This window comes from Trichomycterus rosablanca, chromosome 27 (assembly GCF_030014385.1).
Source record: "Trichomycterus rosablanca isolate fTriRos1 chromosome 27, fTriRos1.hap1, whole genome shotgun sequence".
NCBI lineage: Eukaryota > Metazoa > Chordata > Actinopteri > Siluriformes > Trichomycteridae > Trichomycterus > Trichomycterus rosablanca.
Window position 1 is genome coordinate 2,413,735 of NC_086014.1, and position 14,104 is coordinate 2,427,838.

The 14,104-nt window shown below is 41.6% G+C and overlaps 1 protein-coding gene across 1 annotated transcript; it reads right to left on the reverse strand.

The window, feature by feature from the left end:
* Positions 1-1,856: 1,856 nt before the first annotated feature.
* LOC134304334 (keratin, type I cytoskeletal 13-like) lies at positions 1,857-13,521 on the reverse strand. The gene is made up of 9 exons (XM_062989943.1): positions 13,446-13,521; positions 6,163-6,682; positions 5,263-5,345; positions 4,962-5,118; positions 3,949-4,113; positions 3,729-3,854; positions 3,373-3,590; positions 2,514-2,566; positions 1,857-2,377 (listed from the first exon to the last, which is right to left on the reverse strand). The coding sequence occupies exons 2-9, from the start codon at positions 6,556-6,558 to the stop codon at positions 2,262-2,264; spliced, it is 1,314 nt and encodes a 437-aa protein (XP_062846013.1). The 5' UTR covers positions 6,559-6,682; positions 13,446-13,521; the 3' UTR covers positions 1,857-2,261.
* Positions 13,522-14,104: the final 583 nt, after the last annotated feature.

The following is a 14,104-nucleotide window of genomic DNA, read 5'->3' on the forward strand; positions in this document are numbered from 1 at the left end:
TTGACGTATGGCCGGGCGGTGTGACGGTACGTTCGGTATACCGTCTTTGATTCCTCATACCGTATGGATTTTTCAAATACCGCCATACCGTAGCATGGTCAATTTTAGCAAATCGTATAATATTCCTCTATAGACAGTCGAGAAAAAAAGCTTTCAGAGCAGTAATTAAAACGCTGGATTCCAGGATTGGCTTCCGTGGCAAAAATACTCCGCAAGTTGTACAGTGGAGTTTGCGAACGTCGTTTCATTTGTAAGGGTAACTGTACAATACTTAAATATCAAAGAAACTATAAGAACTGTATTTATTGCAACTGTTTCACGTGTACTGATTCCATTATACTGTATATTGTGTCAGTTGGTGGGGCCGAGCAAAGCCTGTAGTACTCAAAACCTTCATTATAAAACGGATAGTTCCGGTCCTAAAATCTTATTGGCTGAGCCGCGTTCGAAGCCGTTGTAAAATCCCCGATAAACGCACACCTAGGACCACCTCGCATCATTCCATATTAATACGCCACTGAATACAAAAGTTAATGTTATTTTCGCCCTCGTGTTGCCTAGCAACACCGTTAATCGAACTATTTTGCGTCGCGGAAGAACGCTTTATTGTAAGTTTATACACGATAAATACATTTATGAATTAAACATTGTTGTATTTACTATATTTTATGTTGACCGCCGTTTTATAAAAGCAATAAGCCACTCGAGACCGTGCGTTACTGTTACGATATGACTGATGAAAATCACAGTAATGCACGGCCTCTCGTGGCTTATTGCTTTATTATATACATGGTAAAATTACATCTATTTATATTCTATGTACTCATGACAGTAGAGTAAGCCACGGACATATAAAAAGTCCCAGTAATGCAAAAAAAAAACATACCGTGATAAAAATGTTCGGTCATACCGCTCAGCCCTAGGTTTACAATAACATTCTTCTTGTTAGTCGGCTATTAAATAAAAGTGGATTATTATTTACTTATGAATGATTTCTTTCAGAATTTAAAATGTCCTTTACTCCCAGAGAGTACGCTATTGTCTTTGATGCTATACCAGTTGGACCGACATACACAAAAGGAAAAAACTGTACTATTCCTACAATCACCCCTAATCAGCTCTTTATATGTAATGAGTGAGCATTGCGTAATGCTAAGACTACTGACCTATTTTACGAGCTGTATACGAAAAATACGAACCTATTTTACAACCTGTATTACGAGCATCGTTCAGATAAATATAACATCTAACTGACCGCATGTCTTTTGACTTGTAAGAGGAAAGCGGAGCACCCGGAGGAAACCCACGCAGACACAGGAAGAACGTGCCAGCTCTATACAGTAAGGACCTTGGCCTTACTGCGTGAATCGAAGGCCTGGGTTTAAAGGCTTGTTGTTTTTTGTCTTTTTGCAGACGACGCCATCATGACTGGGTGTAAGAGATCTATGAATGAAAGGCTACGTTTACGAGCTGGGATGAGGATTAAGGTTTACCACACCGAACTGTGTGATTGGACTGCCTACGAGTCCAGGCCCGTCTCCTATTAAACAGGTCGGCGCCGTTATGAAGTGCATTATATGACCAGAAAATAGCCAACAGTCAAAGTGTCTCTGATGTTTGAGAAAATGTGTACTTTGTTAATTTATTGAGAAGCAGAGAAAAAAGGAAATTAAATGTGAAGGTTTTGTAGAGACTACATAAAAATAACGCCAACTAATAAAAAGAGAACAAAAATAACTTCTACAAAGAATCTTAATATGCCATTCATAAAGGAAACAACTTGACCTTATGATTCAAGCGAACTGCACGTAAGAAGATTTAACCAAAACAATGATCCACACTACAAAGCACAACCATTTTTTCATTTGAGTTATTTATTTTGATCAACAGCGTCATCATTCTGGTCAGAGTGGCAGCGCTCAAACCGGAAACACACTTTCCATCTTGGAAATAGGGAATGTAGATCTATCCACTCACTTACTTTTATACTTAATTAAATTTGTATGTTTTTGGGACAACAGATCTTTAAACGACCCTATTAAAATGTACAGGTGGAATGTTTTCACCAAGGGTTCCAGAAATTAGTTAACAAAACTCAAAAACAGTTAACACGTGGACTTTGAATAGAGCTTCTTTACAATTTAAAGCTTAAAAAAATAAAATGCTTTTTTTTTTTTACACCTGCACATTTACTGCCAAAATACAAAAGTGTTGGAACGCAGCGGTAGATTTCGGCGATCCGGTTCGACTTCTTAAGCGTTTCATAGTTTATCCTTGTTCAGGACCTCAACGTCCACGTCCTCTGTGCGAGAGACCACCTTGCCGTCGATCACCTCCTCGATCACAGTGCGCACGCGCTTGGTCACCACGGGCTGGGCTGGAGAGGACATGGAAAAACCAAAGAGAGATTCATATCAAAATGTGTTCTGCTAAGCCGGGGCACAGAACAACGAGAAGAGTGTAAAATAAACTAAAATAAAAATCTTTTCAAGATGATGGTTTTAATAACTTACGTTTAGGAGGTGGAGTCTTGATTACTTCAACTGTCTTGGTCACTGTAGTCTTACTATTGAAAAAATGTCCAGAAAATGCCTTTAAATATGTTTCATATGATTTCATCAAATCACAACTTTTGAATCAACTTTGAATCACTGGTTCGGTAGCTTAACAGCTTCCCATATTTTTATTAAGGATGTAATGTTTTAACTATATTATTTGAATCATTTATTATTATTATGATTATTTATTTTACTAACAGCTTAATCCAAGTCACGATCGCATTGGGTCCTGGGCCACCCAGAATCATCGGGCCCAAGGCTGGAATTACACCCTGGACTAGGAGAAAAAGTTCATCACAGGCCCACACACACCCCTGAACATATCTCATTTATTCAACTTAAACCTGGTGATAATTTAGAGTCCAATCCACCTTCTGTATGTTGTTTCTAAAATGAGTGAGAAATCAGAGAACCCAATTACAGGAGATTACATGTGCTGGTGAATTAACCTGCGAAACTGGCCACTGACCCCACTTCAATGCTATTTTATACTGTTATTGGTGAGTATTCTTAGCGACCACTTAAACACACAAGAAAGGGCCTGCACCTTAAAATATATACATAAAATAATAAATAATAATAATAATAATAAGTGCTGCAAGGCATATCGTACAACCTGCTGCACCACTTATCATTCTTCATATATATATATATATATACTGTATATATATATATATATATATATATATATATATATATATATATATATATATATATATATATTCATTTCTTTAATAGTATTATAATTTTAATTGTCTAATTCTATATTATTAAATATCTTTAAACTAAGCTGGTAGTGTCGCCACAGGCTTACCTCAGTTCTCCGTCCAACAGGCGTCTGTACTCGGCGATTTCCAGCTCGAGCCTGGTCTTGATATCCAGCAGCATTTTGTACTCGTTGCCCTGTCTCTCGATGTCTGTGCGGACCTGTGCGAGCTCTGACTCCAAGTTGCTGACCAGGACCTGCATTTGGCTGAGCTGGAGACTGTAACGGGACTCCGTGTCGTGCAGCGTGCCCTCCAGAGCCGATTTCTAACCGACGGGAAAAGAAAGGGAAAAAAAAGGAGAGGAAAGGAAGAAGTTTGAATTGTGAAGTTACAACATCTGGGAGTATTTTAAGCAGATGTCCAACAGTGTGAGTAAACTGTGTGTGTGTGTGTGTGTGTGTACCAGGCTGAGCTGAGACTGCAGTTCAATCTCCAGTGCCTGCAGAGTTCTCTTAAGCTCTGTGATATCGCTGCGGGACGTCTCGATGACCTCTGTGCTCTTCTTCACCTGCTTATTCAGCTCATCAAACTGCCAGAGGAAGAGAGACGAAGGTTAGAGCATGTCTATTATTATGTTAGACGGCATCATCTGTATACGAGCGTCAGCGTGTGTTGCACCTCACCTTGACCTTGTACCACGCCTCCATTTCTCTGCGGTTCTTCTCGGCAATGCCTTCGTACTGCGCCCGGATCTCCTGCATGGCCTGATTCAGGTCCTGCTGAGGAGCGGCATCCACTTCCACGTTCACCGAGCTGGCGGACATGTTAGCACGCAGAGATGCCATTTCCTGCGAAATAATCCAGTGGAAAAAAAGGGGCTGAATTATCAATCATGCAATTTATGTCCTTGTCAGTACTGTATGGTTATAATTTGTCTAACTACACTGATATTTATGTAAACATGCTTTCTGATGAACATGAAGTATTGTATGCGGCGTAGGCCGATTGTGCTGGTCCCACGTCATGTAAGCGTACTAACAAAACCATTTTCTTAGCCTTGGTAGAAAGCCTTCCTTTTTACAGCATGTCAGCATGTATTTGGAGGTATATGGGGTGTACTGGTGCCCTGTCAGAAGCGTTCCTGCCATTCCCGGACCCAGCGTCTCCCAGTGGAATGGGACCTGCCACAACCCTGACCGGGATGAAGCGGTGAAATCTTGTAGAGAACCACACGCACTGCTGCCTTCATGGGCTGACGACCGGCACGCGGCACGCTACCGAAATGTTTCCTATAGTGTGGGCCGATCACAGCGTGTGATATAAAATCACTACAATGCATCTACGATGTTGACATGTCTACGACCGTAATAAACCTCTATTAAACGCCCGCAGGTTTATAATACATCATGTTATTTGTCCCACAACTCCCTGATTCGACCTTGATTCATTCATTCAGAGTGCATCATTGTTGGTCAAGGCTTTAGGAGATGAAAGAGTGCTTTGAACTTTGATCTGTATGACGTGATTTATCTTTCTGAACGTTGCACCTGGGTGCCAACAGTGATGACTCCAGAGATTTCTCATCCTGGACACTCCCTACCAGGAAGACCTGCCTCACTTCGATGTTGCAATAGTTTAGTTGCTTCTGTTAACGAGCTAGGTATTTTCTCACGAGTGTGCGTGTGTCCCAGCGTACCTCTTCGTGATTCTTCTTGAGGTACATAAGCTCCTCCTTAAGGCCTTCGATCTGCATCTCCAGGTCTGACCGGGTAATGGTGAGCTCGTCCAGGACGCGACGAAGCCCGGTGATGTCGACCTCGACTGACTGACGCAGTGCCAACTCATTCTCAAACCTGCGTGGGGGAAAACAAAGGAGTCCCGCAATGGTCAGAGCAGCTTTATGTTTTGCAGCCGTACAAAGTTATTATTGTCGTTTATACTTCTAGAATAAATGAGTTTGCATTTCATCTTTAATATCATGTTGTTCTGACACATACTTGACTCTGAAGTCCTCTGCGGCAAGTTTGGCATTGTCGATCTGCAGGATGATCCTGGCGTTGTCCTTGCTGGCTATGTTGATCTGCCAGTAAATAAATAAATCATCATCGTTATAAAATGCATTATCTGTTTGGCAGAATTATTCGCTCCCTACTTTCAAACGTCTTTTGTGTTTTTTTGTTCAATTTTTTAGCTGTGAATGTCTCATCATACAGTGAGTTAGAGTTGGTCGCTGATGGTTTTAAGTGCTGACATTTTGTATAGCAACAGGTGGCCTACATCGTTTATTTAATTAATTTATTCATTAGGATTTTAATGTCACGTCTTACACACTTTGGTTACATTCATGACAGAAATGGTAGTCGCTTAATGCCACATACAGTCATGGACAATGTTGGATTTCCAATTCACTTCACTTGCACGTCTATGGACTTTGGGAGGAGACCGGAGCTACTGGAGGAAACCCACACAGACATGCAAAGGGGAGAACATGCAAACTCCACGCAGAAAGGACCCGGGCCGCTCCACCTGGGGATCGAAGCTGCACCGGGACCTTCTCGCTGCGAGGTGACGGTGCTACCCACCGAGCCACCGTGTCCGAGCATTCCCGTTTGACCATTCCTGGCCAAAGCGATGATTACCAAACTCATAAAGAAGATATACTTGTTTGGAAGCTGGGGTCAGACGTCGCACGACGCCCCTGGAGCAGAGAGGGTTAAGGACCTTGCTCAAGGACCCAACAGTGGCTAGATACTGTGTTCTTTATTTCATTAATTTGCGTAATTTTTATTGATACGTCCAATAATTAAACACAAACACGTGTATTACATCAAGAGCAAATGTGCTTCGTGAACAAAAAGTGTGCTTTTAGAAGGAAAATAAAAGTGTTGCTCGCTTACCTTTTCACGCAGTTCGTTGATGATGGCAAAGTAGCGGCTGTAGTCGCGCGTCACGGGCTTGCGCTTGTCGTACCACTCGCGGATCTTCAGCTCCAGATGCGCGTTGGCTTTCTCGAGCGAGCGCACTTTGTCCAGGTAGGCGGCCAGACGGTCGTTCAGGTTCTGCATGGTGGCCTTCTCGCTGATTCCGAGTCCGTCCAGCCCGTCGTTCAGACCCGCGCCGCCCATCCCGGCCATGCTCAGGCTGTAGGCGCTGGAGACGCGCACGCTCTGGCCGCCGGCCCCGCCGTACACGCTGGGAGCGCGTCTCGCCTGCATCCCTCCGCCCAGAGATGCTGAGGAGAAGCTGCCGTGGCGGGAGCTGGAGAAGTTCATCACGGAGGCGCTGCTCATCATGTCACACCGATCCTTGTAGCTTAAGTGGTCAGGAGAACCGAAGAAAGAGGCACCGCGAGTGGTGATGGCACTGGGAGTCCGGTATATACAGTGTATCACAGAAGTGAGTACACCCCTCACATTTCTGCAGATATTTAAGTATATCTTTTCATGGGACAACACTGACAAAATGACACTTTGACACAATGAAAAGTAGTCTGTGTGCAGCTTAAATAACAGTGTAAATTTATTCTTCCCTCAAAATAACTCAATATACAGCCATTAATGTCTAAACCACCGGCAACAAAAGTGAGTACACCCCTTAGTGAAAGTTCCTGAAGTGTCAATATTTTGTGTGGCCACCATTATTTCCCAGAACTGCCTTAACTCTCCTGGGCATGGAGTTTACCAGAGCTTCACAGGTTGCCACTGGAATGCTTTTCCACTCCTCCATGACGACATCACGGAGCTGGCGGATATTCGAGACTTTGCACTCCTCCACCTTCCGCTTGAGGATGCCCCAAAGATGTTCTATTGGGTTTAGGTCTGGAGACATGCTTGGCCAGTCCATCACCTTTACCCTCAGCCTCTTCAATAAAGCAGTGGTCGTCTTAGAGGTGTGTTTGGGGTCATTATCATGCTGGAACACTGCCCTGCGACCCAGTTTCCGGAGGGAGGGGATCATGCTCTGCTTCAGTATTTCACAGAACATATTGGAGTTCATGTGTCCCTCAATGAAATGTAACTCCCCAACACCTGCTGCACTCATGAAGCCCCAGACCATGGCATTCCCACCACCATGCTTGACTGTAGGCATGACACACTTATCTTTGTACTCCTCACCTGATTGCCGCCACACATGCTTGAGACCATCTGAACCAAACAAATTAATCTTGGTCTCATCAGACCATAGGACATGGTTCCAGTAATCCATGTCCTTTGTTGACATGTCTTCAGCAAACTGTTTGCGGGCTTTCTTGTGTAGAGACTTCAGAAGAGGCTTCCTTCTGGGGTGACAGCCATGCAGACCAATTTGATGTAGTGTGCGGCGTATGGTTTGAGCACTGACAGGCTGACCCCCCGCCTTTTCAATCTCTGCAGCAATGCTGACAGCACTCCTGCGCCTATCTTTCAAAGACAGCAGTTGGATGTGACGCTGAGCACGTGCACTCAGCTTCTTTGGACGACCAACGCGAGGTCTGTTCTGAGTGGACCCTGCTCTTTTAAAACGCTGGATGATCTTGGCCACTGTGCTGCAGCTCAGTTTCAGGGTGTTGGCAATCTTCTTGTAGACTTGGCCATCTTCATGTAGCGCAACAATTCGTCTTTTAAGATCCTCAGAGAGTTCTTTGCCATGAGGTGCCATGTTGGAACTTTCAGTGACCAGTATGAGAGAGTGTGAGAGCTGTACTACTAAATTGAACACACCTGCTCCCTATGAACACCTGAGACCTAGTAACACTAACAAATCACATGACATTTTGGAGGGAAAATGACAAGCAGTGCTCAATTTGGACATTTAGGGGTGTAGTCTCTTAGGGGTGTACTCACTTTTGTTGCCGGTGGTTTAGACATTAATGGCTGTATATTGAGTTATTTTGAGGGAAGAATAAATGTACACTGTTATATAAGCTGCACACAGACTACTTTTCATTGTGTCAAAGTGTCATTTTGTCAGTGTTGTCCCATGAAAAGATATACTTAAATATCTGCAGAAATGTGAGGGGTGTACTCACTTTTGTGATACACTGTATGTGTCTCCTAGATGAGGTGTGTCTCCTAGACAGAGGTGTGTCCAGGGTGCGGCTAGTCAGTATTGGCAGGGTGGGTGTAAGTGAAACCAAATACAAAAGTTTTTATCCAAAGCGACTTACAGCTGAGTGACAGTACACTGTCTAAGCAATTGAAGGTTAAGGGCCCAACAGCAGCAACCTGGCAGTGGTGGGGCTTGAACCAGCAACCTTCTGATTACTAGTCCACCGCTAGACTACAACTGCCTATTTTATACACATGATTCAAATAATGTACGAGAAGTCCTGAAATAGGTCTCATTTATACAGTATATTTCACTGCCACCAAGAGACTTACATACCGGAAATATAGTCACAATGTAGAATCCTCTAGGATTCACAGATAAAAAATAAATGGAGTATTTCGGAAGGTCGGTGGTTCACCCTCAATCGATGCATTATGCTCTGTAACAATTGTCATTTGCTTTGGATAAGCGTGTGCAAATATAAACTATGCACACACATGTTAAATGTGCACATATATAAAATACAGTACAATAAATATAAAAGGTAAATTTTTTGTTTCTGTATGAATAGAATCTGTTCGGCTTGTGTGGTTCAAGTTTTCAAAGATAGCCATCAAGATCTCACAGATTAGAGCAAGTAAGTCAAGGCAATAAAAACGTCACTTGTTTTTTTCAACAATTTATAACCAGTTATGATCATACTAGTGAATGAAGTTTAACAGACTGTTTACGGAAAGATGATATGAAATCAAAAATGTTAATGGGTGTGGGGGGGTGCGGTATCAGTTCACAGGCACTTTCTACAAGCCGAATCTTGTTTTTTAGCTTGATGTGATTACCAAACAGCCTGCTTGGGAGGGGAGAACCCCGCATTCTGGTGGCACTAGTAATGTGATAACCTGCTTAACGGGACAAAGTGAGAAGGGGCAACAATCAGGCGTAGCAGGTTTTTTTTTCTGTTTGGTTACACAGTGTTGTGACACGGTGGTATGACGATATATCGTCAGGGATACATATTTTGCCAATGTCTTTTAATCGATAACCGACCGTCATGACTACACAGTTAACCGTTAACAGTTAACAAGTATATATATCGTCTCATCATAATATATAACATCACATACAGTGTATCACAAAAGTGAGTACACCCCTCACATTTCTGCAAATATTTTATTATATCTCTTCATGGGACAACACTATAGAACTAAAACTTGGATATAACTTAGAGTAGTCAGTGTACAACTTGTATAGCGGTGTAGATTTACTGTCTTCTGAAAATAACTCAACACACAGCCATTAATGTCTAAATAGCCGGCAACATAAGTGAGTACACCCCACAGTGAACATGTCCAAATTGTGCCCAAAGTGTCAAAATTTTGTGTGACCACCATTATTATCCAGCACTGCCTTAACCCTCCTGGGCATGGAATTCACCAGAGCTGCACAGGTTGCTACTGGAATCCTCTTCCACTCCTCCATGATGACATCACGGAGCTGGTGGATGTTAGACACCTTGAACTCCTCCACCTTCCACTTGAGGATGCGCCACAGGTGCTCGATTGGGTTTAGTCCATCACCTTTACCTTCAGCTTCCTCAGCAAGGCAGTTGTCATCTTGGAGGTTGTGTTTGGGGTCGTTATCCTGTTGGAAAACTGCCATGAGGCCCAGTTTTCGAAGGGAGGGGATCATGCTCTGTTTCAGAATGTCACAGTACATGTTGGAATTCATGTTTCCCTCAATGAACTGCAGCTCCCCAGTGCCAGCAACACTCATGCAGCCCAAGACCATGATGCTACCACCACCATGCTTGACTGTAGGCAAGATACAGTTGTCTTGGTACTTCTCACCAGGGCGCCGCCACACATGCTGGACACCATCTGAGCCAAACGAGTTTATCTTGGTCTCGTCAGACCACAGGGCATTCCCGTAATCCATGTTCTTGGACTGCTTGTCTTCAGCAAACTGTTTGCGGGCTTTCTTGTGCGTCAGCTTCCTTCTGGGATGACGACCATGCAGACCGAGTTGATGCAGTGTGCGGCGTATGGTCTGAGCACTGACAGGCTGACCTCCCACGTCTTCAACCTCTGCAGCAATGCTGGCAGCACTCGTGTCTATTTTTTAAAGCCGACCTCTGGATATGACGCCGAACACGTGGACTCGACTTCTTTGGTCGACCCTGGCGAAGCCTGTTCCGAGTGGAACCTGTCCTGGAAAACCGCTGTATGACCTTGGCCACCATGCTGTAGCTCAGTTTCAGGGTGTTAGCAATCTTCTTATAGCCCAGGCCATCTTTGTGGAGAGCAACAATTCTATTTCTCACATCCTCAGAGAGTTCTTTGCCATGAGGTGCCATGTTGAATATCCAGTGGCCAGTATGAGAGAATTGTACCCAAAACACCAAATTTAACAGCCCTGCTCCCCATTTACACCTGGGACCTTGACACATGACACCAGGGAGAGACAATGACACATTTGGGCACAATTTGGACATGTTCACTGTGGGGTGTACTCACTTATGTTGCCAGCCATTTAGACATTAATGGCTGTGTGTTGAGTTATTTTCAGAAGACAGTAAATCTACACTGCTATACAAGCTGTACACTGACTACTCTAAGTTATATCCAAGTTTCATGTCTATAGTGTTGTCCCATGAAAAGATATAATGAAATATTTGCAGAAATGTGAGGGGTGTACTCACTTTTGTGATACACTGTAGTTCATCACGAACGCTCACTAAACATGCAATTAGTTAAATTCCGGCGACATTTTAAAGCTTTCACTGCCAACATTAGTGTAGTGTAACGATAAGCACTGTATCACAGACATACTGGGACATCTTTTTGTGTAGGATCCACACAAATCTACATGTGCAGCGTTTAACACACAGTCTGACTCCACACCGATGTGAAGCGTCCTAGTGTTTAACAGTGTCATCGAGATTTAAATAACAAATGCATTAATTTTTTCCTTCCGATTGGTTTCCGAACGGCAGCGCTTGATTCTGTAAAGCTGGCGCATGCGCACAGAGGGTGGGTAAGTCTCAAATCAGCAGTCTCACATGCTCGGTTCAATTAAAGCGTCAGCCGTTGGTATCTAATTTAAACGACCTCTTTAACCGGCAGCATTAATCAAACAAAGATGAACTGTTTTATCACTGACCTCCGCTATATATCGTGATACAGTTCTATCACTGAGCTAACGTTATCGTTAACTCTGCTTTCTGATTATTATACACAGTGGCTATTTAACAGGTAACCTCTTGAGGAAAATATGTGTTTCAATATTTTAATATTATGATGGTCCTCTTAATGTGCTGCAGTGTTATACTGATTAAAGAACACTTGCAAGCATGCATGCCATCATGACCCTTTTTGTACTGTTAATCACATCGTAAATCCACTCAAACTTTACCTTCCACTCACATCACCTGGATTTTATAGGTGTGAACTTTGTACTTTTGTCAAATAAAGAGGCATTTAAATACCATAAACCAAGTAGTAAACTAGAGGAATGAACTCGTTTTCACTTAACTATGTACGTGTGTGTATTCAGGACCATTGTCTTAGGAAAATATTACAAATCTGACATGAATTAACTGAACTTACCATTGCAACTTTAATAAATAACCCCAAAAAATGAGGCACAAATAATTTAGCTATAAAATATATATATATATGATTTATTTTTTTTATAATTTCCTCCTGACAGTACACAGGTAATAATAATACACGTCAGTCTGATATCACAGTTAAAAATAGACCCACATTCAAGACGGTTGTTTAGACTAAATAAAGAGTGTGTACACTATAAAGAGCCACGATATTTAAATTCAACAACGGCCTTCGGTTCTGAAAGGAAAAACATTACGTACACATTGTTATGATGTACTAAAATTCTTGTCCAAATTCTCTCCTTCTTCCAAAACTATTTGTACAAATGATGATTTAACAACGTTGATATTTTTATTTAAGTTATCTCCACTACGTTTAACCTCGTTTATGCAATTTACAAACAGTGTACTTTTGACTTCCCACTCTGAAAAAATTATAAGCGTTAAAAAAAAATGACCGAATTGGGATAAAGAATTCTGTACACCATATAAAGAAGGTTTTTTAAATTCTAGATAGATATGCTGCAAAGATGATGTATTTCAAAAGATTGCATGCAATTCTGCAGAATGGGACCTGCTTTTCTGCAAACGGTTAAAAACAACTACAAACATTATACTTATAAACTTCTATTCATATGCAATTCAGACGAATAACATTGTTATTTAAACGTTGATTTATTATTGTGAAATGTTCTAGTTTAAATATATAAAGTTGGAAAGTTAACATGAAATTATGCTTCTAATTATACCTCCAATTATAAGTCAACCCAATTGCAAATTGTGAATGTGAAGAACGCAGAGCTGATTCCAAAGCTGTTAACTCACCTGTGTAAAAATAAACACTGCATGTTTTCAGCTTTGTGTAAAATCTGACTGTAATTACACGAACAGTGAGACAGTTTGACAGGAGAAAGTGGCCAAATAAACAGAATGAATGTCATTGATTGATGGCTGACTAAATTATGTAACAGCTCAGAAAAACTGACAACCACACTAAAACACAATCAAAACTAAACCAGGCATTTCTTATTTCCACAGAAAATATATTAGCTTTAATCAAATTATATATTTCATTTAGTACTATTATCTGTTGGGTGACCTTGTTCTTGATTGTTTAATTAAATCAGAAAGGATCATAAAATTTTGAAGTGGCCAATTCAGGTCAAATGGTTTATTATAATTACTTTTAGTCTGAACCAGACCCCACCTGAAACACTCCCATTTGCTAAATGATGTGTAGTTTTTGGGTGTAAATGTAGGTGAGGCAAAAATTAAAGGTCATTAAAATTATTAGTCTCAAAGCAGCTGGAGTAGGTACTTGGCCTGGGTTTGTCACTTATTATTATTATTATAAGTGAGGTACAAAAAAACTTACAAACCAACGTTTTTATCCTGGTCAGGGTCGGATGGGGTCTTTTGCTTACTGCCTGTGTAAAGTGGAGTCCCCCACGTCTCAATTGCTATTAATCTCTTAAACACATCATTTTTTGATGGCACTGTTAGGCCAACACACACTTCCATACATTCGGTCCACATACTTACACCTTGGGCAATCTGCAGCAGCCAGTTCACCATCTACAGGTAGCTGGAAGAAACCCCGAAAACACCATGAGAACACAGGACCTGCAGAAACAGTTCTGGTTAGAAACAAAACCTCTATATACATTTTATATATTTATTTATATAACTGCTGTATTAACTGAATCTATATGCAATGTTCATTGTTTTATTAAGTATTATGGTGACAATCATATCCATATTATTCATTAGACAGTATATCTGGGTACCCAGTTAATCCAGTGCCATTAATTCTGATCAGAGTCCTTGGTCTGTCTGCTGGAAAGGTTTTGGCACCAAAGTGTCACAACAGAAAAGCTTTCAGGAAGTCACAAGGTTGTGAGTTCACTGCATTTTATTTACAATACACAAAGTGAACAAGCAGTATACACAGTCCAAGCCAAACAAAGTTTGGTACACAGTATCAACAGGGCTTGCTGACAGAAACAGGTAGGACTTTACCAAAAACTCTGTTAACTAATCACTATAAAGTACAGATGTGTTAGGTGGATGGAAAAGGGAGCAGCATTAGCATTTAGCAGATGCTTACATCTAGGGGCATTGTTCAGGAATTAAACCTGTGACCTTCCGATTACTGGCATATTATATTATTTCTCCATGCCTGAGCTGTTGTTGATGATTAT

Bases quoted from the DNA above. Each gene is read 5' to 3' on its own strand.
- LOC134304334 (XM_062989943.1), bottom strand. From the start codon at position 6,558: ATGATGAGCAGCGCCTCCGTGATGAACTTCTCCAGCTCCCGCCACGGC. The intron at 4,114-4,961 runs GTACGCTGGGAC...ATTATTTCGCAG, and splicing joins TCAAGAAGAATCACGAAGAG to GAAATGGCATCTCTGCGTGC. The intron at 3,855-3,948 runs GTGAGGTGCAAC...TTCCTCTGGCAG, and splicing joins AGGCGTGGTACAAGGTCAAG to TTTGATGAGCTGAATAAGCA.